This window comes from Arvicanthis niloticus, chromosome 20, assembly GCF_011762505.2.
Source record: "Arvicanthis niloticus isolate mArvNil1 chromosome 20, mArvNil1.pat.X, whole genome shotgun sequence".
Lineage (NCBI taxonomy): Eukaryota > Metazoa > Chordata > Mammalia > Rodentia > Muridae > Arvicanthis > Arvicanthis niloticus.
In genome coordinates this window covers 49,179,642-49,205,946 of record NC_047677.1, presented here as the reverse complement: position 1 = coordinate 49,205,946, position 26,305 = coordinate 49,179,642, and the positions used below count along the sequence as shown (strand labels likewise).

At 53.4% G+C, this 26,305-nt stretch overlaps 4 protein-coding genes across 8 annotated transcripts; 2 read left to right on the top strand and 2 right to left on the bottom strand.

Annotated features, from left to right (window-relative positions):
• Positions 1-74: 74 nt before the first annotated feature.
• Positions 75-5,972, bottom strand: Nelfe (negative elongation factor complex member E). 3 transcript variants are annotated; one of them, XM_034523993.2, is made up of 11 exons: positions 5,834-5,972; positions 5,303-5,385; positions 3,620-3,689; positions 3,373-3,518; positions 2,688-2,762; positions 2,539-2,576; positions 2,045-2,382; positions 1,813-1,957; positions 1,660-1,714; positions 1,361-1,463; positions 75-241 (listed from the first exon to the last, which is right to left on the bottom strand). In XM_034523993.2, exons 2-11 carry the CDS (start codon positions 5,375-5,377, stop codon positions 171-173), a joined length of 1,116 nt encoding a protein of 371 aa, XP_034379884.1. In that variant the 5' UTR covers positions 5,378-5,385; positions 5,834-5,972; the 3' UTR covers positions 75-170. The 3 variants fall into 3 exon arrangements, with proteins under 3 accessions (XP_034379884.1, XP_034379887.1, XP_034379885.1); XM_034523996.2 differs by having other exon boundaries at positions 5,708-5,883; XM_034523994.2 differs by having other exon boundaries at positions 5,622-5,861.
• A 31-nt stretch (positions 5,973-6,003) lies between these two features.
• Positions 6,004-16,840, top strand: Skic2 (SKI2 subunit of superkiller complex). Its single transcript, XM_034524115.2, has 28 exons — positions 6,004-6,161; positions 6,244-6,347; positions 7,564-7,673; positions 7,773-7,890; positions 7,980-8,094; positions 8,182-8,256; positions 8,722-8,775; positions 8,854-9,035; positions 9,184-9,312; positions 9,529-9,674; positions 10,003-10,149; positions 10,261-10,345; positions 10,439-10,545; positions 10,773-10,919; positions 10,988-11,084; positions 11,261-11,473; positions 11,589-11,699; positions 13,133-13,363; positions 14,052-14,189; positions 14,291-14,428; positions 14,552-14,656; positions 14,834-14,984; positions 15,078-15,204; positions 15,364-15,574; positions 15,669-15,779; positions 15,860-16,078; positions 16,222-16,362; positions 16,443-16,840. The coding sequence occupies exons 1-28, from the start codon at positions 6,140-6,142 to the stop codon at positions 16,641-16,643; spliced, it is 3,735 nt and encodes a 1,244-aa protein (XP_034380006.1). The 5' UTR covers positions 6,004-6,139; the 3' UTR covers positions 16,644-16,840.
• Positions 16,841-16,895: 55 nt separating this feature from the next.
• On the bottom strand, positions 16,896-18,976 carry Dxo (decapping exoribonuclease). Of its 2 annotated transcripts, XM_034524117.2 has the most exons (7): positions 18,832-18,976; positions 18,293-18,654; positions 17,917-18,152; positions 17,605-17,824; positions 17,388-17,523; positions 17,184-17,278; positions 16,896-17,104 (listed from the first exon to the last, which is right to left on the bottom strand). In XM_034524117.2, exons 2-7 carry the CDS (start codon positions 18,646-18,648, stop codon positions 16,954-16,956), a joined length of 1,194 nt encoding a protein of 397 aa, XP_034380008.1. In that variant the 5' UTR covers positions 18,649-18,654; positions 18,832-18,976; the 3' UTR covers positions 16,896-16,953. The 2 variants fall into 2 exon arrangements, with proteins under 2 accessions (XP_034380008.1, XP_034380009.1); XM_034524118.2 differs by lacking the exon at positions 18,832-18,976 and having other exon boundaries at positions 18,262-18,406.
• Positions 18,977-19,130: 154 nt separating this feature from the next.
• Positions 19,131-25,871, top strand: Whr1 (winged helix repair factor 1). Of its 2 annotated transcripts, none has more exons than XM_076916721.1 (7): positions 19,131-19,291; positions 19,470-19,606; positions 23,539-23,634; positions 23,958-24,097; positions 25,015-25,112; positions 25,197-25,344; positions 25,451-25,871. In XM_076916721.1, exons 1-7 carry the CDS (start codon positions 19,192-19,194, stop codon positions 25,773-25,775), a joined length of 1,044 nt encoding a protein of 347 aa, XP_076772836.1. In that variant the 5' UTR covers positions 19,131-19,191; the 3' UTR covers positions 25,776-25,871. The 2 variants fall into 2 exon arrangements, with proteins under 2 accessions (XP_076772836.1, XP_034379611.1); XM_034523720.2 differs by having other exon boundaries at positions 25,537-25,732.
• The last annotated feature ends 434 nt before the right edge of the window (positions 25,872-26,305 follow it).

Genomic DNA, 26,305 nt, shown 5'->3' with positions numbered 1-26,305 from the left:
CAACACTGACAGCCGCTTTTGAAAGGCTTAACTCCAATCCCAAGTGCTGAAAGACTAGAGGCTGACGGAGGTGAAAAGCTTCTACCCCAGGATTTTACTGAGACCAGCTTGGGGGCATATGAGGCACAAGGAATCCAGCTTCATGTCCTAGAAGCCATCCACAAGGTTTCCTATAGATCGTCACTGTACACAATCTGGGTCCTCTTGTCCCGGTGGCAACCCTTAGGGCTGTTCTGGACAGCTAAGGAGGGAGGAAAGTGACAGTTAAGGTCTGAAGCAGAGGCCGCATTAGACCTGAGGTCCAGCGCCCTGGCCCTGGTCCACCAGGGCTTACTCTGCCCTCTGGTGGCCATAGCCTCACTGTGGCTTAGAAAATCCAGAGTGTTAACACACTTATATATGTTAACATCATGAAATACATGAAAATTATCAGAATGTCGCTGTGGCCTTGCTGGTATACTGGTCAATTCTGCTGTCTGCAGGGGCTTTTGCTTACTCCTTCCCCAGAAAAATCTGTTTCAGGCAGAATGGGCTGTCCACACTGAGAAACCCCATGAGGACCTCTCGGAACCCAAGTGCTGGCTTTTCTTTCCTCATACTCTTCATCCCGCCCAAAGACTCTCTGTGGGGCTAAGAGGCAGGCCTCCTCTTTGGTCTTACACTGTTCTCAGAGCCTGGGTCCATAGCCCAGAGCTTCTAGGGCTACTCTCAGCTCGAACCCTTCTTGATGGTTCCTTTGCTGCACACTCCACTTGGGCCGAGCAAGCCAGAAGTGCTGGAGGAGTGCTCGGCAGACAGCGGAACCCAGCTTCCTAACGTTCTTGATTCTCTACACCAGCCTCAGGCCACTTTTTAATCTCCGAAACCCCCATCTCTGACGGTTCCAGATGCACAGAGCACTCATCATCTCCATCTCCACGCCTGGTCTTCTACCTGAGGTCCAGGCCCACAACACCAAGTTCAGACAGTGCTCCAGCTGGGAGAGGACAGCCTGGCTTCGGCTTTCCTGTCTGTGACAGTCACTGCTGGGGGACTTTTTTTAAAATGGGTTTTCAAGGTAACATTTCTGTGTAGCCCTGGCTGTCCTAAACTCTGCTCTGTAGACCAGTCTGGCCTTGAACTCAATAGATCCACCTGCCTCTGCCTCCTCTCAAGTGCTGGGACTGAAGGTGTGTGCCCCCTCTGAGAAGGGGGACCTTTCAGCACTGCTCTCCTCCCCTCACCTGACAGATGTCCTGGCAACTCTCCATCCGCTGCCTATGTGAAGCCCCTGACCTTGGGCCCTTTAGGCAACTCAAAAATGTAGAGGGAGCAGGAAGGGCGGAGTTGTAGGGAGGGGAGGGAGGAGCCTCATCCTTACCAAGGGAGCCCCAGACAGATTTGCCAGTAGCAGCGTCCAGCATGGGCTGTTTTCGGGCTATGTTGACTTTGAGCTGCACAGATTCCACCTGGGTCCCATTGAGCTGTGGGACAAGAGGGGAGGGAACAGAGGATGGGCATTACATGGAGCCAGGTGCTGCCACCCTGGGAAGAGACCAAGCAGGAATGTGAGGATGAAGGTTTTCTCAGTCAGGAGAAAAGCTTCCTCTAGAAGCAGGTATTGAAAGGAAGAAGCAGGAGGATGACAGGAGGGATGGGAGGATGGTCTGAGAGTCCAACCTCAGCAACAGCCTGATCTGCAGACTCCATCTTCTCGTAGGTGACAAAGGCACAGCTGGGTGAGAGAGAAAGCAGAGTCAGGGGGCTCCATGGACCCGGTGTTCCCACATACTGGAGACCAAGCAGCTTTCTCCCCAGGATACCCATCCTTACTTTCTGGGTGGGTCCATGGAGAGATCGATGATATTTCCAAAGGGAGAGAAGGCCCCTCGGAGGAGGGTGGGCGTCATGTCCTCTCCATACACATACAGCGTGTTCCCCTTCCGAGGGGCTCTCCGTTCAGGGAATGAGTCTGACCCTGTGGGTTAGGAACCACAGTCATTACTGAGTCTACCTCACCTTGTACTTAGCAGGACCCACCTAAACCCTGGGTAAGAACACTCACTGCGAAAAGGGCCCTCCCGGTCTCGTTCCCGCTCCCGGTCTCTGTCTCTATCTCTGTCCCGGTCTCTGTCTTTGTCCCGGTCTCTGTCTCTGTCTTTGTCCCGCTCTCTGTCTCGCTCCCGCTCTCTGTCTCGGTCTTTGTCCCGGTCCCTATCTCGGCTCCGGTCATGACTTCGGTCCCTGCTGCGGCTTCGGGGAGGGGAGGCTGAGGAGTGGGCACCACCACGTTCTTCATAGCTCCAGTCAAAGCCTCGAGGTGGGCCATCACCAGCTCCGGGGGCCTCTGCTTCTTCTCCATCTTGCCCCAGTTCCCGAAGCCGGTCACTAGAAGACACAAAACTAGGGAGAGGCAGACAGTAAGGACCAAAGGGGGCTCAACTTCTTCCAGACCTTGTAGAGTCAACACTACCTCTGCAGCTGCCTCTTCCCACTCTAGCCCTCAACTTTCCAGTCACTCTGGCCTCTGACCCCACACCAAACGGTACTCTCTCTGACCTTTCATACAGAGATTTCCTCTGGGGACGTCTGGATGGCTGAAGGGAAAGAAAAGACAGAACAATTAAAATGATTCCCAGGTGCTGGAGTGGGCCCACAGTGTGTGGGTCTCTTGTTTTCCCCAACCCCAGCCCCACAGGACCCTTTACCTCCTGTAGGTCCTCATCAGCAGACATGCTCCTCTGGAATGGCTGGAAAGTGGGAACAGGCCCTTTCTCTGGGTCCTGGAAAGGGGTAGACACCCATGTTAGCGTGGACCAGGAAAACTCGTCTCTCTCTCTCTTCTTGGCTTCTCTTTTGCTCCCGTTATACTTCTTATAATGATGTGCTGGTCTTTTGATTGATTGGTTTTTCGAGATATGGCTTCTCTGTGTAGCCCTGGCTATCCTGAACTTGCTCTGTAGACCAGGCTGTCCTTGATGTTAGAGCTCTTGGCCTGTCTGCTCCACGTGCTGGGATTAAAGGTGTGCCACTATGTCTGCTGATGTGCTGTTTACTGAGTAAGTGGCTTGGTTTACTCAAACCTCCCTTCAATCCAAGAAGCACAAGTGTGGAAAAGAGATGAGGGCATCGCCCAGGTTTCTCTGTAATAGAAACCTAGCGCTCCAGTGGGCTGTGGTGGCAAACAATACTTTGGAGGCTGAGGCCAGAGTATCACTTGAGTTCATGAGTACAGTAGACCCTGTCTCAAGGAACAAGAAAGACTGAAAATAGAGAAACACCCTAAACCACAGAACAGCACAGCTTGCTCATATGTGAACATGCATGACTTCCCCCGCCCACCCACTCCCAGCTGACGCCAGGACAGCCCAGACGATCTTCCTGGGTGCTCACCTTTAACTTCCCTTCCAGGGTCCGAGAACGTTTGAAGCCTGAGTTCTTAGTTTCAGCCTTGATGGCACTGATGGCTCCTGACTTCACCAGCTGTTTGGCCTGTTCTGTTGCTGTGGCAGTGTCCACCACGGGCTGCTCTGACAGTGCTGGGAAGACAGGGAGGGGGAAGGGACAGAGAGGTATTATGCTGGCTGTGGAGGGAGGCCCCACGCTGCTGCCCCCTGGACTTTCTGTCTCCATCACTTACAGCGTTTGACACCGCCCTGGCTCGCTGTACCACTGCTGCTTTGCTTCTTCAGAGCCAGCAATGCCTTTTTCTGGGAAGGAGAAAGGTCGGTGAGAAGAGAGGCACTGGTCTCTTAGATGCCTGATTCCAGGGTCAGTACACAGAGCCCCCTGGTCCTGGTGTGGTTTGCCTTGCCTCCACATCATCACGAAGGCCACAGTATCTAACCTAAAACTATGGTGTCCAAAGGCTTTCCAGTCTCACATTTTGGAAATTGAAAACCAAAAAACGTCTACTATTATAAGCTGCAAATAAGCCCTGAATGTCGTCCTTTGGGATTTTTATCCACCCACCTCCCAGGCCTATTTAATGAGGCCGTGCAGAATCAAAACACATAGTTCCCACCCTTAAGAAACTCAGAATCCAGGAAACAACAGCTAGACCAACAACCAAGAATAATCAAAGGCACTAATCACTCACAGCTAAATACAAGCAACACCTTCAGATGCTTAAGTGGTCACTAAACTGAGACCTGACAGAATTGCCCAACAGACAGAAAAGATACTTTAGACAAAGAAATCAGGGTGGTAAAAATGCAGAGGAGGTCTTGGAAGGCATGTTTTAAGAGAAAACAATTGTCTCTTTTGACAGATATGCTGAGCTGACATTTCAGGGTTCTGTTCTATACACGGATGTGAAACCTCTGAAATGTTTTCAATGGATCAAGTGAGCGCCCCAAACAGCAAAGTAAAACCCTGTTCCGAGGGGTGTGTGTGCAGGAGTAAATGAGAAATTGCTCAGTGGTTTCACTAGTAAGGAGAGTGCTCAGGATGGGGTGAACCTTTAGTTCCACTTCCTGAGAGAAGCTGAGGGAGGAAGATCATAGGATCCCAGGAGTTGAAAAAACAAACAAACAAACAAACACTCAATCCGGCCACATACTGAGATCCAGCTGGGGGTTGGGGACAAAGTGGAAGAGAGAGGAAGAAGCATTGTAGGACAACTGTTTTTTTTGTTTTTGTTTTTTTTGTTGTTGTTTTTTTGTTTGTTTGTTTGTTTGTTTTGTTTTTCGAGACAGGGCTTCTCTGTGTAGCCCTGGCTGTCCTGGAACTCACTCTGTAGACCAGGCTGGCCTCGATCTCAGAAATCCGCCTGCCTCTGCCTCCCCTGCCTCCCAAGTGCTGGGATTAAAGGCCTGCGCCACCACTGCCCAGCGTGTTGACAACTGTTTTGCTGTGTAAATAGTACAGAAGCCAGAGATGAGGCAGAACTATTCCAGGTGACCCAAAGCCACGTATGTTCAATCCAGCCTGGGCTAAGTGTGAGACTCTGTCTGAGGCTGGGGTCTGGCAGGGTGTCAGAGATGAGATTTGAAGGCCTATTAAGTGCAGTATGTTCTGTCTAAAAGCAGAGGAAGAGAGGTAGAGCAGACAGGAAGACAGCATTAACTCGGGCGTCTGATGGCTTACAAGGCTCTGGATGGAACCGGGGATCCAAATGTAACACTCTCCCGCTCTTGGGTGGTACTAAAGCCACAGGAAAGATAATTCCATGGGGGTTGACCAGAAACGAGGCACGGTTCAAAGCAAGACTGGACTGAGAGGTCCGCTTTTCGTACGAGGCAGGAGAACCCCCACTGTCTCAGACTCACCCGAGGTGTCCTCAGAATCTGGAAAAGCTAGGCCACCATGCTCAACTCCATACCTTTTTCTTAAGTTTGTTGAATTTCTTCTGCAGTGCCTCTTCCTCTTCACTCAGCCCCGGAGGTATCACCAACATGTTGGCTCCTGGTTCAAGGGCAGAACCCAAGAGATCATTCTCTACTGTCACCATTCAAAATTCACACGTCGTCCAACATGCGTCCATCCTGTATGCACCCCAACCTCCAGGCCCGCCTACTCCAGCCTTTGGCCTTTTCCTAACCCCTTGTTTCTCCGAGGCTGCTTGTCCAGCCTCCTGTTCATTGTAATCAACCGGCATTCCCGCCTATGTCCAAGGTCCAGACACTAGAGCCTTGGGGTACCTCAGCCCGGAGAAGGGAAAGCACTCCCTGCGACGCCAAGGCGATGGCTCCCGACCCCCATGCCCAATGGGGTTAGGTCAGCCAACCTCGGGGTCCGGTGGGCAGAGAAGGCGGCCGGGCCGGCGCAGGGCTATCCGGGCAACCAGAGGAGGAGGAAGAAGAACCAGGGGCCGCGCGGGGAAGGCGCGAAGGATGTGAGACGAAGCCCTCACCTGAGGGGGCGGCGCCCGGGCCCGCAGTCTCCGGCGCCGCCGCGCGGGCTGCTGCGCGCGGGCTCGCGGCGATGACGTAAAGGGGCGGGACACGCGGTAACCAAGGCGGCGAGGCGCAGCGATTTCCGCCCGGCCTTGCCCGGCTCGAGGCCGGCTTCGGCGCCGCGCTCGCCCACGCTCCCCGCGGGGAGCGGTGGAGGAGGGGGCGTGTCGGAAGTCATCTCAACTTCCGCCCTTCTCGGGGCGGGGCCGACTCCGAAGTTACTCTGAGTTTCCGGGCTGCTGAGCAGCTGCCGCGGCTCCAGGATGATGGAGACCGAGCGACTCGGTGAGGGGGAGGGGAGGGGCGCAGAACGGAATCGTAGTCAAGAGTGACTTTTGGCTTTTAACCTGTGACCTTTCCTCCGTAGTTCTGCCTCCCCCAGATCCCCTGAACCTGCCCCTTCGAGCTCTGGAAGTGGGCTGCACTGGCCGTTGGGAGCTGCTGAACGTGCCAGGGCCTCCAGAGAGCACTGTGAGTGACTTTTGACTCTCACCTTTGACCTGTGAGCCTAAAAGAAATCCCGTCCTGCTCACAGGAGGATGTAGCTTGACACCTGGACACTGTCATCTTGGCCCCCGGCTTCATGCTGGTCAGATCTCACCCTATTGGATCCGTAGGTCAGAGCGGGTAGTGCTGGAGACGCTAGCTCTCGGAGCTGCCCCTTCACCTGTATCTTTTTCCTCCTTGGAGGTCCTTTCTGTCTGCGCACCTCAGAGCACTTGGCTTTTTTAAACTGAAGCTGGGCGTGGCTCACACCCTTAATCCCAGCACTTGGGAGGCAGAGGCATGCAGATCTCTTGAATTGGAGGCCAGTTTGATCTGCATACCAAGTTCCAGGCCAGCCAGAGCTACGTAGTGAGACGGCATCTCCAAAATCAGAAAGAGAAGAAGAGGAAAATTTAAGACTGGCAGGGTGTCTTAGCCCAGAGATTCCCAACCTGTGATTCACCACCCATTTGGGGGTGGAATGACCCTTTCACAGGGATTACATATCAGATATCCTGCACACCAGACATTTACCTAAAGATTCATAACAGTAATAAAATTACAGTTAAGTAGTGGCGAAATTATTTTATGGTTGGGGTCACTACAACACGAGGAACTGGTGCGTTAAAAAGTGACAGCATTAGGAGGGTTGAGAACCACTGGCTTAGCCGATTAAAGCGCTTGCCCATGAAACACACGCAAAGGTAGAGAGAGAACCAACTCCACAATATTACCTTCTGACTGCCATGTGTGTAATGTGTGGCGATGGAGACATGCGTATACACACATACACACACACATACTACGTTGGAAGCAAACCTGGGTTTCATGAGATCCTATCTCAAAATAAGAATGCTGTGTCTGGCCTCTGTGTCTGAAATCCATAATTTACCTTGGTGTCCCAGGGACACTCACCGTTGGATCTAAGCACAGATTCTATCACCTCTTTTTGTCTACACGGTATCCTTTACTAACTTAAGCCTTTTTTAAAATTTATTTACTTATTTTGTATATGAGTAAATGGTAGCTGTCTTCAGACACACCAGAAGAGGACATTGGATCCCATTACAGATGGTTGTGAGCCACCATGTGGTTGCTGGGAATTGAACTCAGGACCTCTGGAAGAGCAGTCAGTGCTCTCAACTGCTGAGCCATCTCTCCAGCCCCCAACTTAACGCTTTCTGTCTCTCCCTTGTCCCAGCTTCCCCATGGCCTCCCTCCGTGTGCCCCAGATCTGTGCCAGGAAGCAGAGCAGTTGTTTCTGTCATCTCCGGCCTGGCTTCCTCTACATGGTGTAGAGCACTCAGCTCGGTGAGAAGTCTGCAGCCACCCAGACTGGGGAGATGGACCAATGGGAGGAGACAGGGAGAAGGAGAAAGCTGACTCCAAAATTCCTTTCCATCTCTCCAGAAAATGGCAGAGGAAGACAGATCCCTGGTCACTCCTGGCTGCTCTGGGGGCTCCAGTCCCATCCGACCTTCAGGCCCAGAGACACCCAACCACAGGCCATATACTGGGCTATAAGGAGGTAAGAGGTCAGAGACCACAAGAAAAGGAATTGGGAGAAAGGGTCACAAGCAGGCTTGGTCCCACTGTCTGTCTAACCTCTTGCCTCAGGTCCTGCTGGAGAACACAAACCTGTCGGCCACAACCTCCTTGTCCCTTCATCGGCCTCCAGGGCCAGCCTCCCAGTCGCTATGGGGCAATCCGACACAGTACCCTTTCTGGCCAGGCAAGTCATCTTTGATGGCGGTATAAGGGGGAACCTTTGTGTCTAAGGATGGGTCCCTGCTCATACTGAGTTCTCATCTCTCCCCAGGTGGGATGGACGAGCCCAGCATAACTGATCTGAGTACTCAGGAGGAAGCTGAGGAGGAGATAGACTTTGAGAAAGGTGAAGTGGCCCACAGGTTGCTCCTAGGTTTCCTGTGTCTGAGGAGGCTTCCTGTACTTTTACAAATCAGGGAAAGCGTACTTCTTAACCCCAAGGAAGAAGATGTCCTCCCTAGTAGCTCTTAAAAAAAAAAAAAAAAAAAAGGCATGCTGCACTGGAGAGATGTCTCAGTGGTCAAGAGCACCGACTGCTCTTCCAGAGGTCCTGAGTTCAATTCCCAGCAACCACATGGTGGCTCACAACCATCTATAATGGGATCCGATGCCTTCTCCTGGTGTGTCTGAAGAGAGTGAAAGTGTACTCACATACATAAAATAAATCAATAAATCTTTTTAAAAAAAATGGCCACAGCTGCCATGCACACAAACAGAGTACTGTGAATGTCTGTGTCATATGATGTACAGTCTACAAGACAGCTGGGCGCCGGGCAGTGGCTAATGCCACCTCTCTGTTTTCATCCTTCAGATCTTCTCACTGTCCCACCTGGCTTCAAGAAAGGGGTGGATTTTGCCCCCAAAGGTGAGTTGGAGAAGGGTTTGGAGAGGTGCTCTGCTCCCGCAGATGTGGGAAGGTGACAGGGTGGTTGTTGTTCCTCAGATCACCCAGCTCCTGTGCCAGGCTTGCTCAGCCTCAGCCGTCTGCTCGAGCCTCTAGATCTAAGTGGAGGTGACGAGGATGAGGGAGAGGCAGCAGGAGGCCCTAAAGGGGATGCTGCTCCAGCCTCCCCCTCCAGTACTTCCCTGGTCCGAGCAAGCAGCTTGGAGGATCTCGTGTTGAAGGTTGGTTCTCACTGGTGGTGGAGGCAAGTAAGAAGGGGCTCTGATGTCCGGGTTGGGATTGAGGGTGACAGGGAGACACCTCTGGGGCATGAGTGACAAGCAAGAGCTCTCTGGCTCTACCTCTATCCCCCCTACCTGACATCTCCAGGAAGCTTCCACAGTTGTATCCACCCTGGAGCCTCCCAAACCTCCACCTCAGGAACAGTGGGCCGTGCCTGTGGACGTCACCTCGCCCGTGGGTGATTTTTACCGTCTCATCCCTCAGCCAGCCTTCCAGGTACTGTGCCCAGGCCTCACTCCACCTCTGGGTGGACCTGGCCATGCCCCTCAGCTCAGCCCAGCCTTGTCCTCTCTCTTCGCCAGAGGCCACATACCTTCCAGGCCTGTCTTGTCTCTCAGTCCCAGCCCTACACTGGCTTCTTCCTCTTTGCTCTGCTTGCTTGCAAGGAGGCAGAGGGGCTCTCCCTGCAGCACTGTCGTCTCTCTCACACAGTGGGCGTTTGAGCCAGATGTGTTTCAGAAGCAGGCCATCCTGCACTTGGAGCAGCACGACTCTGTGTTTGTTGCAGCTCACACATCCGCTGGGAAGACAGTGGTGGCTGAATACGCCATCGCCCTGGCCCAGAAACACATGACCCGGTACACATACCTCCCCTGCCTGCCCGCCTTCCTCCTGCATTTTTTTTCTGGACCTTGTCTGTCCTCCTACCCCTCTGCCTTGCCCTGTAGATGTGAGGTTCAGGAGAGAGGCTGAGATGGGGGGTTCAAAGAGACTTGAAAAGGTCTAGCAGAGAAGAGGGGCAGAGAGAAGACCTGAGCTAATTTAGGAAAGGATGGTGTCATGAAGGAGGATTTGAGGGTCATTAGCGTACAAGTCATGAGCCTTGGGAGGACTCTAAGTGGAAGGTGGGGTGCCCTACCCTGAGTCTGTGAGGAAAGACTGCCTGACTTCACACCCCATCTCCAGTACCATCTACACTTCTCCTATCAAAGCCCTGAGCAACCAGAAGTTTCGGGACTTCCGAAACACATTCGGGGACGTGGGGCTGCTCACGGGGGACGTGCAGCTGCATCCAGAGGCCTCCTGCCTCATCATGACCACGGAGATCCTTCGGTGAGAGAGGGGTCTGCCTCCCAGGGGCGCTTTGGGTGGGGAGTGAGCCTCCCTGCAGAAGCAGGATGAAGACAGAGCTACCAGGGGTCAGTCTGAGCTTCCTCTCCTCAGCTCCATGCTGTACAGTGGCTCAGACGTCATCCGAGACCTGGAGTGGGTCATCTTTGATGAAGTCCACTATATCAACGATGCTGAGGTGAGTGTTGGGTAAGCACGGGATCTTCTGTGGCCTCGCCTTACTGTCTCCTCCCCCCCCCCCCCACTGACCCACCTCCCGTGTGTTGTGCAGCGCGGCGTCGTGTGGGAGGAGGTGCTCATCATGCTTCCGGAGCACGTGTCCATCATCCTTCTGAGTGCTACCGTCCCCAACGCCCTGGAGTTTGCTGACTGGATTGGGTGAGACCTGTATCCTGGGTGCTTGAGTGCTGCGGACAGTGGTGTTCCTCTCTTGGGGCTGGGGAGTTCAGTGAGGAGAGGGGTCAGGGTATGGAGCCAGGAAATAGCCCTACCTAGATAGGCACACTGATGGTCCTAAGTGAGGAAGGGACAGGGCAGAGGTCGGGCCTTGGACCAGTGGGAACAGAAGTGGAGATGAAGAAGAAACTGCCCTCTCCTCCCTCCAGGCGGCTGAAGCGGCGGCAGATCTATGTGATCAGCACGGTTGCCCGTCCGGTCCCCCTGGAGCACTATCTCTTCACAGGAAACAGCCCCAAGACACAGGGAGAGCTCTTCCTGCTGCTGGACTCCCGAGGGGCCTTCCACACCAAGGGGTAGGTTCAGGGCTGGGAGTAGTGGCTGGGCCTGTGTGGGGTCTCACGCCACCCCACCCTGTGCTCAGGTACTATGCTGCGGTAGAGGCCAAGAAAGAGAGGATGAGCAAACATGCCCAGACCTTTGGGGCCAAGCAGCCCACGCACCAGGGCGGGCCTGCACAGGTAAGCCTGGGACCACTCAGGCTCTGCCAAAGCCTGCATCCCATCCCCTTCTTTCAGCCCTGGTCCCCTCGGGTAGGGAGTGGACTTGAGGTGTGTGTCCTGCTCCAGGTAAACCTGACTTGAACATGGCTTGACCACGTCCACGTAAGCTCTTATCCCCTTCCTTCCTCCCTCAGGACCGTGGGGTGTACCTGTCCCTGCTAGCTTCCCTCCGGACCCGGGCTCAGTTGCCAGTGGTGGTGTTCACCTTCTCCCGAGGCCGCTGTGATGAGCAGGCTTCGGGTCTCACCTCTCTGGACCTCACAACAAGCTCGGAGAAGAGTGAGATCCACCTCTTCCTGCAGCGCTGCCTTGCTCGGCTCCGAGGCTCTGACCGACAGCTACCCCAGGTATGTGTCTGTAGACACAGGTAGGGGTGTGGTGATCTGAGGCCTGCTCCTCCTGCTGAGGGATTCCTCTATACCTTCTCTGACCACTGTCCTCTCCTCCCTCCTCGTCCTGCAGGTCCTGCACATGTCGGAGCTCCTTCGCCGAGGCCTGGGTGTGCACCACAGTGGCATCCTGCCCATCCTTAAGGAGATCGTGGAGATGCTTTTCAGCCGGGGCCTGGTCAAGGTGAGCAGGATGGGCAAGAGGCCCCGGATAGAAGGGTCAGGATTTCGGCAGGACAGTGCAGTGGTTAAGAACCTGGGTTCTGGATCCAGGCTACCTGGGTTCAAATCTCAGCTCCATAACTCTGCTGGACTCTAGGTTTCTCACCTTAATCTTAAACGGGGAGAATATATATATATATATATATATATATATATATATATATATATATAATATACATACATACATACATATATATACATACATACATATGTATAATATACATACATACATATGTATAATATATAATATATATATATTATATGTATATTATATATAATATATATACAATATATATATTACAACATAACTCTGGGCCTGAGAAGAGAGACCTCCACAGCTGGCAAGCATAGGAAGAGTCACTAATAGAGAGATGCAGACTAAAATGTTGTCAGGAAGCGGCTGTGTGGTGGTTAGGATGGCTGCATTTAACTGCATGTGTGACCAGATGTGGGCTGTTGCCAGTTCACCGTTGTTTGGCATCGGAGAACTGTTGTTGTCTTTCTGCCTTGGCACTGTTTAGGCAACTTAAGTATAGTACAAGAAGAAATTCTCCTTTCTGAGGGAACAACAGAAGTGTTTGCCTTGCTCTCTGTGGTGCTGTTTATGATGATAGGGTTCAGACCTCAAGCCTTTGCTCCTGGGATGAAAGGCTGGCTGAGGAGCAGGGTGCCCTTCACTGGGATGTTGGCTAGGTAAATATAGGGGTGTCCCTTACAGACACACATCACCTGCCTCTCTCAGAATCAGTGATTGGCAACAGGAATAAGGAAATGGTAATGCCTGTGCTGCCGTCTTCCTGGAGGGGTAAACAAAGTCCTGCAGACAGGTCAGAGACCAGGCTCCAGAGTGGCATGTACTGACAATTTTGGAATTTTGGTTTCTTTAAAAAAAAAAAAACAACACAGAAATATAAGACTATTTTATTGTTTTAGTCCCAGGTGTGGACATGGGCTGCTTCAGATTGTCCACAGCAGCTATGATTTGCTTCATGCTCTACCAGCTGCAGAGTTTCTGCCATTGTGTGACGTTTGGAATTCTAGGGACTTTTCAGAGGGTAGATAAATGCTAGAGCCCTGAGAGAGGTGGTGGATTGTTGGTTGTAGTTTGTTAAGTAGTCATGCGCAAAGAAGAAACATGAAGAAATTAGGTGTTGCCCCAGGAGCTCGATGCCCCTGATTATCATAAAGTAGTGTGGTGATAATGTCTGCCCCCTTTACAACCAACCCTTGGCTTTATTCAGGGATCTCTTCCCTTTCCTCTCTGTCCTTTCTTTTTTTATCCAGTTTTAAGGGGTTGAGAGGGTGGAAGAAAGAAGGACCAACAGCCACAGTTGTGTGAGCACTGCCAGCGCTGGGCTACAGTGTTGTGTTCATCCAGCTTTCCCTCTGTCCCAGGTCCTGTTTGCCACTGAGACTTTTGCAATGGGGGTAAACATGCCAGCAAGGACAGTGGTGTTTGACTCCATGCGCAAACATGATGGCTCTACCTTCCGGGACCTGCTGCCTGGGGAATACGTGCAGATGGCAGGCCGGGCAGGCCGGAGGGGCCTGGACCCCACAGGCACCGTCATCCTTCTCTGTAAGGGCCGAGTGCCTGAGATGGCAGATTTACATCGCATGATGATGGTGAGAGGAAGTGGTGTGAGACCGGCCAAGCCTGGCACGGCCACAGCTCCAAGTCCTTCAGCCCAGCTTTCTCTCCCTTCTGATGCTTTCATTTTGCCTAGGAGAAGTCAGGTTAAAAGTGAGCAAGTCCAGGTGGGGCGGTGGTGGTGCACGCCTTTAATCCCAGCACTTGGGAGGCAGAGGCAGGCGGATTTCTGAGTTTGAGGCCAGCCTGGTCTACAGAGTGAGTTCCAGGACAGCCAGGGCTACACAGAGAAACCCTATCTCGAAAAACCAAAAAAAAAAAAAAAAAAAAAAAAAGTGAGCAAGTCCAGCTGGCAGTGCTGGTGGCACCGCCTTTAGTCTCAGAACTTGGAAGGCACATGCAGCAGATCTATGAGTTTGAGGCCAGCTTGGACTACAAAGTGAGTTCCAGGACAGCCAGGGCTACACAGAGAAACCCTGTCTTGAGAAACAAAAACAAAAAAGTGACCAAGTCCAAGGGAGATACCATCTCCTCTTTTTTATTTTTATTGCTCCTGATGAGGACCCTAAGAGTCCATGTTTTTCATTTTGTTCCCGTAGTCACTGAGGAAATGAGCAGGGTATTATTGGCTGAGGCCCCATGGCTGCAGAGCTGGGACCAGAGGACAGGCTGGGGAGCACAGGTCTCTCACTTGGTCTCACTGACTTTCTGGTTTGTTTCCAGGGGAAGCCATCCCAGCTTCAGTCCCAGTTCCGCCTCACATATACCATGATCCTCAACCTGCTGCGGGTGGACGCCCTCAGAGTGGAAGACATGATGAAGCGCAGCTTCTCAGAGTTCCCGTCCCGCAAGGACAGCAAGGTGGGGCTAGGGTGAGATGGGCAGGCATGCAAAGGCCGGCAGGTGGGGGAGGATATGGAGGCTGGGCTGGCAGACTTGTCACAACCTCTACTTCTACCCAGGCTCATGAGCAGGCTCTGGCTGACCTCACCAAGAGGCTGGGAGCTCTGGAGGAGCCCGATGTGACCGGCCAGTTAGCTGACCTGCCTGACTATTACAGCTGGGCAGAGGAGCTGACAGAGACCCGGAACATGATCCAGGTGAGTGAGAGGGGATGTGGCAACGGGAGAGGGGACAGCGGGTCACACTGGTGCTCCTAAACTTAGTCCGAGTGTCCTGGTCTCACATCCTCCCATGTCCCCCTGTGCTGTCCTGTTCTCTAGCGACGCATCATGGAGTCTGTGAACGGGCTGAAGTCTCTGTCTGTGGGAAGGGTGGTAGTTGTGAAGAATGAGGAGCATCACAACGCACTGGGTGTGATCCTGCAGGTGAGGACGAGAGGGAGGCCTGGACGGTCTGTCCCTTGGCTCAGGCATGTTAGGACTCTGGTGTGCTGGTTTTTGCTTGTCACCACTTTGTCCCTGTGCCTGGCCCCCAAGCTGCTCTAGTTGCTCAAGGGCTGTGTGTGGTCTCAAAGCCTATCCTGGACTTCCTGCCTCCTATAGGTCTCCTCAAACTCCACCAGCAGGGTATTTACAACATTGGTCTTGTGTGATAAGCCTGTGGTGTCGGAGAGCCAAAGAGACAAGGGGCCAGCCACTCCAGATGTGCCCCACCCAGATGACCTCGTAGGCTTCAAGCTGTTCCTGCCAGAAGGTGAGGCAAGAGCCCGGCAGTGCCTGGCTTCTTGATGGTAGTGTGAACACGATGCCTGAGCCATGGCGAAGCCTGACCTGAGTCGCTTTCCAGGGCCCTGTGAGCACACGGTTGCCAAGCTCCAGCCAGGAGACGTGGCTGCCATCTCGACCAAAGTGCTCCGGGTGAACGGGGAGAAGATCTTTGAGGACTTCAGCAGGAGGCAGCAGCCGAAATTCAGGTCAGAGACTTAGGGAGACTTTTCCCAGGGGAGGGAATGTACCATGAGTTTGTAAAAAGGGACCATGAAATAGAGTGTTGAAGGGACTTCCTCAGTCTGAGGGGAGGCTCCTGTGGTAAAGCTGCTTGGCTCAGATCATAAACTCTGTTCCTCCTTCAGGAAGGACCCTCCCCTTGCGGCTGTGACCACTGTTGTTCAGGAGCTGCTGCGTCTGGCTCAGGCCTATCCAGCTGGACCCCCAACCCTTGACCCTATCAATGACCTGCAACTCAAGGAGGTAGCAGTGGTAGAAGGCGGGCTCCGGGCTCGGAAGCTAGAGGAGCTGATCCGTGGGGCCCAGTGCGTGCACAGCCCCCGGTTTCCTGCCCAGGTAGCTCCTAAGCAGAGGCAGCTCCTCCTCCCTCAGCCCTGTCATGCCTGCTAAGGGTTCGGGGGCTAACGGTCGCTGCCGTGGCTCTCCTCAGTACGTGAAGCTGTGGGAGCGAATGCAGATTCAGAAGGAAATGGAGAGGCTGCGCTTCCTCCTGTCCGACCAGTCGCTGTTGCTGCTCCCGGAGTACCACCAGCGCGTAGAGGTACAAGGGCAGGATGGGGGTGTGAGGTTAGGAAAGCTCAGGGAGACAGCGGGCTCCCCAACCCTCCCCCTTTGTTGCAGGTGCTCCGGACCCTGGGCTATGTGGACGAGGCTGGCACAGTGAAGCTGGCAGGCCGAGTGGCCTGCGCCATGAGCAGCCATGAGCTGCTCCTCACAGAACTCATGTTTGACAATGCATTGAGCGCCCTGCGACCGGAGGAAATTGCAGCTCTACTCTCTGGCCTGGTGTGCCAGAGCCCTGGGGACCCTGGGGACCAGCTCCCAAGCACCCTTAAACAGGTAGGTGTCATCACCCTTCTCCTAGACTGTGCACTACCACCCCCACCCCTCCACTCTTCTCAGTCGCCGTGGTAAGTGCCTCCCAGTGTGTGGCCTCCCTGGTCCTGAAGCTGGAGGTCTGACCCTGCCTTCCTCCTCTGCAGGGGGTGGAACGAGTCAAAGCTGTGGCCAAGCGGATTGGTGAGGTTCAGGTGGCCTGTGGCCTGAACCAGACGGTGGAGGAGTTTGTGGGAGAGCTGAATTTCGGGCTGGTCGAGGTTGTCTACGAGTGGGCCCGGGGTATGGTAAGTGCCTGGGTTTGCAGGAGGCTGGGGGAGCTCACCCAGACCTGACACATTTAGTCTCCACTCCGCTCTTCCTGCAGCCCTTCTCGGAGCTGGCAGGGCTCTCGGGGACCCCTGAAGGCTTGGTTGTCCGCTGCATCCAGCGACTGGCTGAGATGTGTCGCTCGCTTCGAGGAGCGGCCCGTTTGGTAGGAGAGCCTGTGTTGGGTGCCAAGATGGAGACGGCGGCCACCTTGCTAAGGCGGGACATCGTCTTCGCAGCCAGCCTCTACACCCAGTAAAGGATGTGTGGATAAGAGTGTAACAGTAAGCAGGGTGCTAGTATTGAAGAGGAAGATAAATCTCCTTGAGACTGAGGCCAGCCTGCTCTACAGTTCCAGGACAGCCTGCGCTACAGTTCCAGGACAGCCAGGACTTCATAAAGAAACCACATTTTGAAAACAAACGAACAAAAAACAAAAATAAAGAGCAAACCAGAGTGCTTGGTGTATGGTAACGTGGAGCAGAGGTGACTCCATTCACACACAGCAAGATACCCACTTAGAAACACGCCTTTATTATCTGCACGGAGCCCAGACTTCTGTGTCCTCCTCAGTCCTTGGGGGAGGGAGTCTTTGAGAGTGATGGGAGGTCTTGGGTCATAGCCTCCACATACCATGAGGGCAGGAAGGCATAGGGTGCGTCCCGATGGACAGACACAGTGACAGGACCACCAGGTTCCCAGGAGAAGAGGTGGACAAGCCTGAGGGAAGACGGAGGTGTGGGGTGAAGCCAGAGACTGAGCTGGGATCCAGAGCGGTGCACAAACATGAAAACCTTACCTGGGATCGTCCTGGACTACTGTGTTCTGGGCAAAGCTAAGGAAGGCAGCACAGAAGTTCATGCACACAGAGGGATTCCAGCCTTCTCGGTCATTCTGGAGGGGGCACAAGAGGCAGAAGACGGGGATGGGAGGAGGGGAAGGCAGTTGGCAAACAGGCACAGGGCAAGGGGAAACAGATGGCCACTCTGACACCCTGCCTTACCCTGACGTTTTCAAACATCTCCATGGTAGGAAAGGTCTTTAAGGAACAGACGAAACCTTCTGGGTTCCGGAAGCCAGCAACAACATGCGGGACCCCTGGGAGGAAGGACTGAGCCCACCATTTCAGCAGCTTGTGTCTGACAGGAGAGGCAAAAGAGTCAGCAGGACCCCCGCGCCTCCCCTCCAGGCAGCATCTGTCCCCCAGACTCCGACGGAACCTGTAGAAGCTCCTCCACTGGCCAGGGCTGTGCATCTCCTTGGACGTCTTGAGCTCCACGTAGCAGGAGGGAGGCTGTGTGCAAGACGCCTGGGGGTTTAGGCAGTCTACCTCTCCGGAGAACAGGAGAGGGTAGTTCCCTAGGCGGCTGCGTAGCACAGAGCAGAAGGCCACGTTGGTGTTAACTTCTCCAGAGGGGTCCGGGGAGCCTCCAGGTTTGTCTGCACAAGAAGAGAAGCCAGCAGCAGCAGGGGAAAGGGCTCTCAACCTCTGCGGAAGGGGAGAGGGGCCGCACGGCAGCGACGACTCTCACCTGCGCACATGTACTGCTCAAATTTGTAGCCCATGTACATGAGCTCCCGGAGGAGGGGTGGCCTTGCAAGCCTCTGGGCCCGAGCAGCCGGGGTCTCCACCTCACTTAGGTACAGTGTGCCCTGGAACCGGGAGGCAGCCAGCTGCCAGCCCTCCTGCCGCTCATATGGTGTGGTCAGTAACTTTGTCAGGTGCCCTCGCCATGTCACTGTGGCCCCTGCTAGCCAGCCTGGACCCCTGGGAGGGAAGAATTCAGGGTTTACGGTCTGACTCGAGCTCTGCTGACTCAAAGTCCCCACTAAAGACCATTTGGCTCTCCCAACTTCAGAAGAGAAAAACAGGTCACCGGATCAGCTTCTGCGCTGCGCCTCGCTCACCCCTCCAGCTGGTTTCGGTGTTCTAGGACCCAGCGCAGCAAATGGTCCAACCTCTCCTGGACTTCCTCGTCCCGGGGCTGGTATCGGTCAGGGTATCCATCTCTGAGGTCAAAGTCCGGGCCCGGGCCGTTGATGGGGGGTGGGCTGTAGTAGCGGAGGGCTCGGGCATCGCCATGGTACTGGCGCTGGGCGTCCAGGGAGAAGCAGCCCAGTTCGGAAGGGCGGCGGTAGAAAGGGAAGGGTCCCGAGTACAGAGAGGGCTGTGTGCGCAGTGAGGGGAGAGACCGGGGGAGCTTGTTCCAAGGCTTTGCCACCTCTGTCTTCTCCGCTTTTCTCTTGGTCCCTCTGGGCTCCATGAGGTCCTGAGAGGAAAGCATTTCCGTTTTAGAGTGGACAAGGACCGAGTGAGCTTCCAGGGTCGGGCTCGGCGTGTAGCATCTCCCCCTTCCCAGTCAGGAGCCGCGCGCCTCGTTCCCACCCACGGACACCCGACCGCGGCAAGGTTGAGGAGTCTGGGGTTGAAGCCAAGACTTGGTTACCTGAAAGCTCCGAACCCTGACCTCCACCTCCTCGAGGCTATGGCGTCAGCGCAGCACGTCAGAAGCCGGAGAAGGATGCAAACTCGGAGCTGTGGCTCCTGGTGACGCAATCACCGCCCTCAGGACCGGAGGGCGCGAAGCCTGTTGGCACCCGAGCCGGGACCCGGGCGGCCGCTCGCGCCGCCGCGCGCCCAAGTGAGCGCCCCGGACGGGAGCCAATCAGCAGCGGCGCGGGCGGCGGAAGTGAGGCTGCCTTCGTCATCAAGCTAAGACGACCTGCCGGAGGCCCCTGTCGTCATTATTCTGCGCCGGAAGACGCTGTCTTCAGGACTCCTTTCCCGGAACCCTGAAATCCGGGCTATGAGTCGCAAGAGACGGCTCCTGGCGTCTGAGGCTTTTGGAGTGAAGCGGCAGCGGGCGCCGGGGCCGGTGAGAGCGGATCCTCTAAGGGCGAGAGCAGGTAACCATGGCAACCGGGGCGCGGAGGGCCGGAGGGTACCCGCCCTTGGAGGAGGAAGAGGAGGAGGAACGAGGGTGGGTAACCATGGCAACCCAGGCGGCGCCTCTCGGAGGGCTCGGGCGTCAGAACATCTGCGCGCTCTCCACCCGGACCTGAGCCCGGGCTTGCTCCACCACAGGCTCGGCGCGCGAGGCCATCGAGGAGCTCGTGCAGCTGTTCCCCCGGGGGCTGTTCGAGGACGCGCTGCCACCCATCGCGCTGAGGAGCCAAGTGTACAGCCTCGTGCCAGACCGGACGGTGGCCGACCTACAGCTGGTGAGGAGCGCATTGGAGACCTTTGGTGCTCCCTCCCTTCCCTGGCCCGCAGCCTCGAGTAGCCTCGAGGGAACTCGCCAAGTCCCTGTCACTCAGACACTCGGTCCACCCGCCAGTCCGTCAGCAGGCATTAGGCCAAGGCAGATGCAGAGCAAATCCCAGGGGTTCGGAAATGCAGGCAGATGTCACGTCATGTAGGCTTCCATCTGACAGGCGATGGGGCAAAGGTGTGAGGAAGGTCGCAGGTGAAAGAGACTGAGGGAGAGAAGAGTTTAGTGTGAACTCCCAGTGTGAACTCCCAGATCTTCCAAGTGATCGGTTAGTGATGAGTGGATTGAACAGAGGAGGAAGGCACAGAGTAACCGCTTGCTGATTCGAGCACCAAGTTGCAGGTAATAGATTGTAGGAGACAGTGGGCTGCGGCGCCGCAGATCATTCTAGGCTGTGGTGCACAAGTAGAAGGCATAGACCAGAGGGGTGATGTAAGCTCGTGACCAAGGTGATTGGAAGCCAGGGCCATGTCTCTTCGCACAAAAGCCACAAGTAGTGTAGGTTACACAGCATTTAATGTTTGTGAAGGAGTGCCTCACGAGATCCTAGGAGAGGGGGCCTGAGGATCACACGCTCGTCCCAGTTAGATCCAGTGGGCAGATTCCAGCCCTTGTTTTCTATGAACTCTCAGACCTCTGCCTGAGTCGAAGGTTGTAACACTGTGAGCTTGGGCAGTTCCTCCTTCTGTCTGTCCGTCAGTCACAGATCCTTACTGCTCAGCTTTGCCCTTATGTTGTTACAGAGTTTCTGACCCCCTGGGAAAAGACTGCAGACTCAACCCAATCGTAATTAAAATGTTTATTGATTACCAAGAGCAGGTCAACAGTCTCTGAGCCAGACATAAAATCTGTGTGAAGGGGTTAGAGAAAAAAAAATTTTTTTTTAAAGATTTGTTTATTTTATGTATGAGTGCTTTATGTGCATATATACCTATGTGCCACAAGAGGGCATCAGATCCCATTACAGGTGGTTGTGAGCCACCATGTGGGTGCTGGGATTTGAACTCAGGTCCTCTGGAAGAGCAGCCAGGGCTCTTAACTGCTGAGCCATCTCAACAGCCCTGGAAGATTTTATTTATTTATTTATTTATTTATTTATTTATATTAAAAAAAAAGTCACAGTCGTCTATTGGTGTGGGTTGCTGAGTCAGGGTTCCTGGGAACTTCTCTTCCAGGGACTGGACTCACAGACAAATGCTAGTGGGTATTAAGATGATGCCTAGCATAAAATAGAGTTTATTCAAGTCATCACAACATCAGTAAATTATTTAGGGTCAGTGAGATGGCTCAGAGATAAAGAGTGTTCCTAGCTGGGTCACCTGGGTTCACTGTCTGGAATCTGTGCAGGGGAAAAAGACTGATTCCTGCAGGTGACCTCTGACCTCCTCAGGCCATGGCCCCTGTGCTTCCTCTCTGTAACATTTTTTTTTTTAACAAAAAACTTTCAGAGTTGCACAAGAGAGTGCAAACATGCTCACACAATTTAAAGTTTTGTTTTGTTTTGAGACAAGGTCTTAGTTTATAGCCCAGACTGCCTTAAACTTCATGTTCTCCTGCTTCCGTCTCCCTAGTGGCAGGGTTTACTGTAGCCAGAAGGCCACTAGAGGGAGTCTGTTCTTTCTTTGGAGTGGGGAGGATTGAACTTGGGTCAGCAGGCTTGGCAGGAGGGTCATCTCCTCGGCCCTGTTACCAGCTGTTTGTTTGTTTGTTTGTTTGTTTGTTTTTCGAGACAGGGTTTCTCTGTGTAGACCAGGCTGGCCTGGAACTCACTCTGTAGACCAGGCTGGCCGCCTGCCTCTGCCTCCCAAGTGCTGGGATTAAAGGTGTGCGCCACCACCGCCTGGCACACCTCTGTGATCTTAAGGCCAGCTTGCACTACAAACTAGTACTCCATTTCTATTCTATTAATATTTATATGTGTGCATGCGCACATGCCACCATGCATGTGTAGAAGTCAGAGAGTATTGTGGGATTGAGCTCTCTCCTCCGTCATGTGGACCCCAGGGGCAGGCTCAGCAGAAGGCCACTTACCCACTGAGACATCTCACCAGCCCTAAGCCTGCTGCATCTTTTTAGAATTTCCGACCAGTACTTTTTCATCTTGGTTTTTTACTTGTCAGCATTAGTGGCATTATTGTTTTGTTTTGTTTTTTTAACTTTTAAGTCGCTTGGACTTAATGCAGTCTTGTAGGGTGTTGTAGGGTCGTTTCATACATGCTTACAACATGTGATGAGCAGGTTAAGGAAGCCAGCGGCTTTGCTGCCGTTTATCATTACCCATGTCAAGAACCTTAACACACCTCTCTTTTAGTTCTTCCTAAAATGCCTAATAAATTAATTGTAATTAGCATTTGGCTTCAAACCTGTAACTCTGGGACTCGGAAGGCCGAGTCAGAGGGATCCTGCTAGTTAGAGGCAGGTGTGGAGACAGGGAAACCGTGTCTCAAAACGCAAAATAAAACAGAGTCCGAAGCGAGGTGCCATGTGTGCACCCTCCGCTCTTCCCTCCTGGTGGCTGTTGTGGTGTGACTAGAGACGCAACCCTGGACTGCATGTCTTCTGAGCTTTGCTTCCTGGGTGCCTTGTTATTTTTGGTTGTGTGCTGGGCAGATTTGCTCAGATCAGCAAATGTCCTTCCCTGTTTTTTTCTCTCTCTGAGTCTTTGTTTGCTTTAATATATCTGTCTGGTAATTCTTGTGATCCTGTGAGCTTTTTAATGTTTGAATAAAAAAATTTTTTTTGTTGTTTTGAGACAGGGCCTCATTTTGTAGATCAAACTGCCCTGGAACTTCACTCTGTAGGCCAGGCTGGCCTTGAACTCACAGATCCCCCTGCCTCTGCCTCCTGAGTGCTGGGATTAAAAGTGGAAGCCACCACGCACAGCTATTTAAACAATTAAAAACTTTTTTAAAAAAAGACTCTTTTTATGTGTATGTGTGTTCTGTTTACATGTATGTCCGTGCACTCACTACATGCAGGCCTGGTGCCTTCAGAGACCAGAACGGGGTCAGATCTCCGGAAACTGGAGTTAAGACAGCTGTGAGCCACCATGTGGGTGCCAGGAGTCGAACCAGCACCCTGTGGAAGAGCAGCCAGTCTCTTAACTGCTGAGCCATCTCTCCGGCCCCTTAAAAAGATATTTTAAGCAGATATGTGTTTTATGTGTATGTGTGAGCAGGTAGACACTCCACAGTGCATGTGTGTCCCGGGGCCTGAACTGAGGTGGTGAAGAGTCTTTACCCACTGTGGCTTTTGTGGTGTTGCTGCCCACAGAAGTCCTGGATGGCTTGTTTATGCTTGTTGCTTGTGTTTACTTCTTGTTTCTTTGCTTGGTGTTTAGGCAGGATCTTATAGCCTAGGCTGGCCACAGACTCAAAGGTCTGCCTTCCCCTGTCCAGTACTGAGTATAGGCATGTGCCGTCATGGCCGGCACCATTTTTATTTAAGTATTTTATCCAGTGCTTCTACACACCTCCACCCAAAATCTAGACTTATGAGTCTTCAGGGGCAGGGCTTGTCTTTATTTATCTTTTCCTTTCGAAACACTGTGTAGCCCTGTCTAGCCAGGAGACCGGGCTGCTTCTGCCTCCCAAGTGCAGGGATTAAAGGCATGCCCTGCATCACTATTTAATTGTAGTGACTGATAAGAGCCTGCTCTTAGAAAATACGTATATTGATTGATTGACAGCTCATAAGGTGGCATGTGGGAGGCAGGTGACTGGTTGGAAGCAGCTGTCTGATGGTCACCTGAGTGTCTCCATGGTTAATGTCCTGATCCCTACACACACACACTGGCAATCAAACCCTCTGCCCCAGGGCTCAGAACATGGCTGCTTATCTTACCCATCCTTTCTCTTTCCACTCTCATCTCGGCGGAGACAGAAGGAGCTTCAAGAGCGGGGAGAGATCAGAATCATCCAGCTAGGCTTTGACTTGGATGCCCACGGAATTGTCTTCACGGAAGACTACAGGACCAGGGTGTGTGAGAGGGAGGGTGGGGGTGGGGGTGGGGGTGAGAGAGAGGGGTGGGGGTGGGGAGGGTCTTGTGTGGTGGTCTCAGGAGGGAAGTTGGGCTTAGAAATGACGGACGAAAGGAACATTATCCGTAGTCCACATGTCACAGAAGGCATGGAGCTCTGGTAATTAGTGAGATGGGGGAGGAGGGAAGGAAGTGTGGGGGAGGGAAGAAGAAAGCAGGGAAAAGAGGTAAGTGGAAGGACCCAGGGAGAGGGGAGTCAGAGATAGAGAGCCATGGTTGGGGATGGACTCACGCTGGCCGCTGACATCAACTCTGGTTCTAGGTCCTCAAGGCCTGTGACGGCCGACCATGTGCTGGGGCGGTGCAGAAGTTCCTGGCCTCAGTGTTCCCAGCCTGTGGGGACCTTAGTTTCCAGCAGGACCAGATGACACAGACTTACGGCTTCAGGGACCCGGAGATCACGTGAGATGTGGTGGGGTCAGTAAGTCAGGTCTCTGGCAGCGCTTTTCCTTGTGAGTGAGCTGTGTTTCTGTTTAGTGAAGTGAAATGTACTCCAGCCTGTAGGAGTCCCTAGAGGGTCCCTAAAGATCCAAGTTTACAGGGTCCCCTGTAAAGAGAAAGTCCTAGGCAAGGTCTCAGTACAGAAGGATTTGGGGATGCCAGTCGGGCCTCCTGCTTTCTAAGTTGCTGGTGTATGAAATCACTGATCTCTCCTGGGAAGTAGCAGGGGCTGAGTGGGGAGAGGTCATAGGTCATGGTAAGCTCAGACCTATGAGGTCATGACCCTCACTCCTCAGACACATTTCAGGGCCTGCACTTGCTCAAAGCCAGCCTGGTCTACAGAGTGAGTTCCAGGACAGCCAGGGCTACACAGAGAAACCCTGTCTCAAAAAATAGAAGGGAAAAAATAGCCCAGTGTTTAAGAAAGAGCACTGGCTGCTCTTCTAGGGGACCCAAGCTCAATTCCCAGCACCCACAAAATGGCTCTTCAACAATCTGTAAGTCCAATTTCAGTGGATCCAGTGCCCTCTCTGGCCACCACAGACGCTGCATGCGTGTGGTAAACATGTAATCAAAGCACAAATACAGGTAAAAAAAATGTCTTTTTAGAAGGTCAACAGTTATTGCACATACGTAATGTAAACCTGTAGCCTCTACATGCTTGTGTACCTGCCCACACAGTATACTGTCCACACACACACACACACACACAAAGTACAGAAGGACACCCAGGCAACAGTGGTGGAGCCAGTAGAGTAAGTGGATCCCTGCTGGGGTTGCCTGTGTTTTGGAAGCTCAGTGTCCGCACATCAACTGTTGGGGAAGGGAGGGAGGGTTCTCAGAGCCCAGGCTGTATCATCATGGCCTCCTGCCTGCAGGCACCTGGTGAATGCTGGGGTCCTCACTGTCCGTGACGCTGGAAGCTGGTGGCTGGCTGTGCCTGGAGCTGGAAGATTCATTAAGTGCTTTGTTAAAGGTATGGTACCTCAGGGGCACCCTTTGGGGGTCTTTAGGTCTTCAAGCTTGACTCACCTCCCTTTTCCTGGGCCTTCTCCTCCAGGACGCCAGGCTGTACTGAGCATGGTGCGGAAGGCCAAATACCGAGAGCTCGCCCTGTCAGAGCTCCTAGGCCGCAGGGCCCCTTCAGCAGTGCGGCTGGGGCTTGCCTACCACGTGCATGACCTCATTGGAGCCCAGCTGGTGGACTGGTGAGTCTAGTCCTGAGACTTGGGAAAACTGCAGGGACCCATGGTTGGCTTCCCGTAAGTCATGCTTCAGTCACCAGTGAAGCCCAGTTCCTCTCATTCTTCCCAGGACTCAGGGGAACAGTGTACTAAATTCTGAGTTTGCACACTTTGGGCCTAGGCAGCTGGCTCCAGTCTTGTCATTCTGTTACACAGTGTCCCCACCACTTCTGGAACCCTCCTTCGCCTGCCAGATACGTGAGGAGCCAACTCTTGGATTCTGCAACTCACTGCGTGAGGTTCCTGGAAGTGCCACTCCAGGGTGGCTGAACAAGTCACTGCAGTGGGTGCCAGGCTCTGCTGCTGCAAGCTTGGGCTCCCACCTGAGCTGGGCTGTGGGTGCTGCAGCGCTTGTTTCTGTGGGTGTGGAGCCAGGAGCCGTGCCAAGGGGATGAGGAGGTGGGGTCACTGGAGACACTGGAGCAGGGAGCAGAAGTCTCTGCCCTTCATGTCAGGCTGAAGTTGCCAAATAAAATACTTGTTTGTGCTTCTCCTGGTATCCTTTGTTCAGTGTGCGTATGGCTGTCTGTGAAGAGGGTGAAGCCCGACTTAGGGCTGTCATTTCATTATAGTTTAGAGAGAGAACAAGGCTTACTCAGGCCAATTTCCCTGTGGGGATGAGAGTGTACCTCATCTTCTGAACTACAGGCTTTCTGGTAGAGCCTGTACCAAGCAGAGGGATGTCCTGAATATGAGGCAAGGGTCAGTCTCAGGAGCACATTCTAGTTCTGTTAGGAACTTTACCTGTCCTGTCCGCGTGCCATGTTGGAGCTATCTACACTCGCACATGGGCAAGCACATGTGTGCGCGCACACACACACACACACACACACACACACACACACACACACACACACCACAGTTAAGGGAAGTACCTGGTACTGGGAATAAACAAGGAAGCACGAGATCCATTTTGGGGCCAAGA

What these genes read in the sequence shown, in the direction of transcription:
- Nelfe (XM_034523993.2), bottom strand. Translation starts at nt 5,377, where the DNA reads ATGTTGGTGATACCTCCGGGGCTGAGTGAAGAGGAAGAGGCACTGCAG. An exon ending in CCAGGGCGGTGTCAAACGCT is followed by an intron (nt 3,519 to 3,619) that starts GTAAGTGATGGA and finishes CTGTCTTCCCAG; the next exon opens with CACTGTCAGAGCAGCCCGTG. An exon ending in ATCTGTCTGGGGCTCCCTTG is followed by an intron (nt 242 to 1,360) that starts GTAAGGATGAGG and finishes CTCCCTCCTTAG; the next exon opens with CTGTCCAGAACAGCCCTAAG.
- Skic2 (XM_034524115.2), top strand. Translation starts at nt 6,140, where the DNA reads ATGATGGAGACCGAGCGACTCG. An exon ending in ACTATATCAACGATGCTGAG is followed by an intron (nt 10,346 to 10,438) that starts GTGAGTGTTGGG and finishes TGTGTTGTGCAG; the next exon opens with CGCGGCGTCGTGTGGGAGGA. An exon ending in AGTACCACCAGCGCGTAGAG is followed by an intron (nt 15,780 to 15,859) that starts GTACAAGGGCAG and finishes CCTTTGTTGCAG; the next exon opens with GTGCTCCGGACCCTGGGCTA.
- Dxo (XM_034524117.2), bottom strand. Translation starts at nt 18,648, where the DNA reads ATGGAGCCCAGAGGGACCAAGAGAAAAGCGGAGAAGACAGAGGTGGCA. An exon ending in CACCGAAACCAGCTGGAGGG is followed by an intron (nt 18,153 to 18,292) that starts GTGAGCGAGGCG and finishes CTTCCCTCCCAG; the next exon opens with GGGTCCAGGCTGGCTAGCAG. An exon ending in TGAGCAGTACATGTGCGCAG is followed by an intron (nt 17,825 to 17,916) that starts GTGAGAGTCGTC and finishes CTTCTTGTGCAG; the next exon opens with ACAAACCTGGAGGCTCCCCG.
- Whr1 (XM_076916721.1), top strand. Translation starts at nt 19,192, where the DNA reads ATGAGTCGCAAGAGACGGCTCCTGGCGTCTGAGGCTTTTGGAGTGAAG. An exon ending in CATTAAGTGCTTTGTTAAAG is followed by an intron (nt 25,113 to 25,196) that starts GTATGGTACCTC and finishes CTTCTCCTCCAG; the next exon opens with GACGCCAGGCTGTACTGAGC. An exon ending in GGAGCCCAGCTGGTGGACTG is followed by an intron (nt 25,345 to 25,450) that starts GTGAGTCTAGTC and finishes CATTCTTCCCAG; the next exon opens with GACTCAGGGGAACAGTGTAC.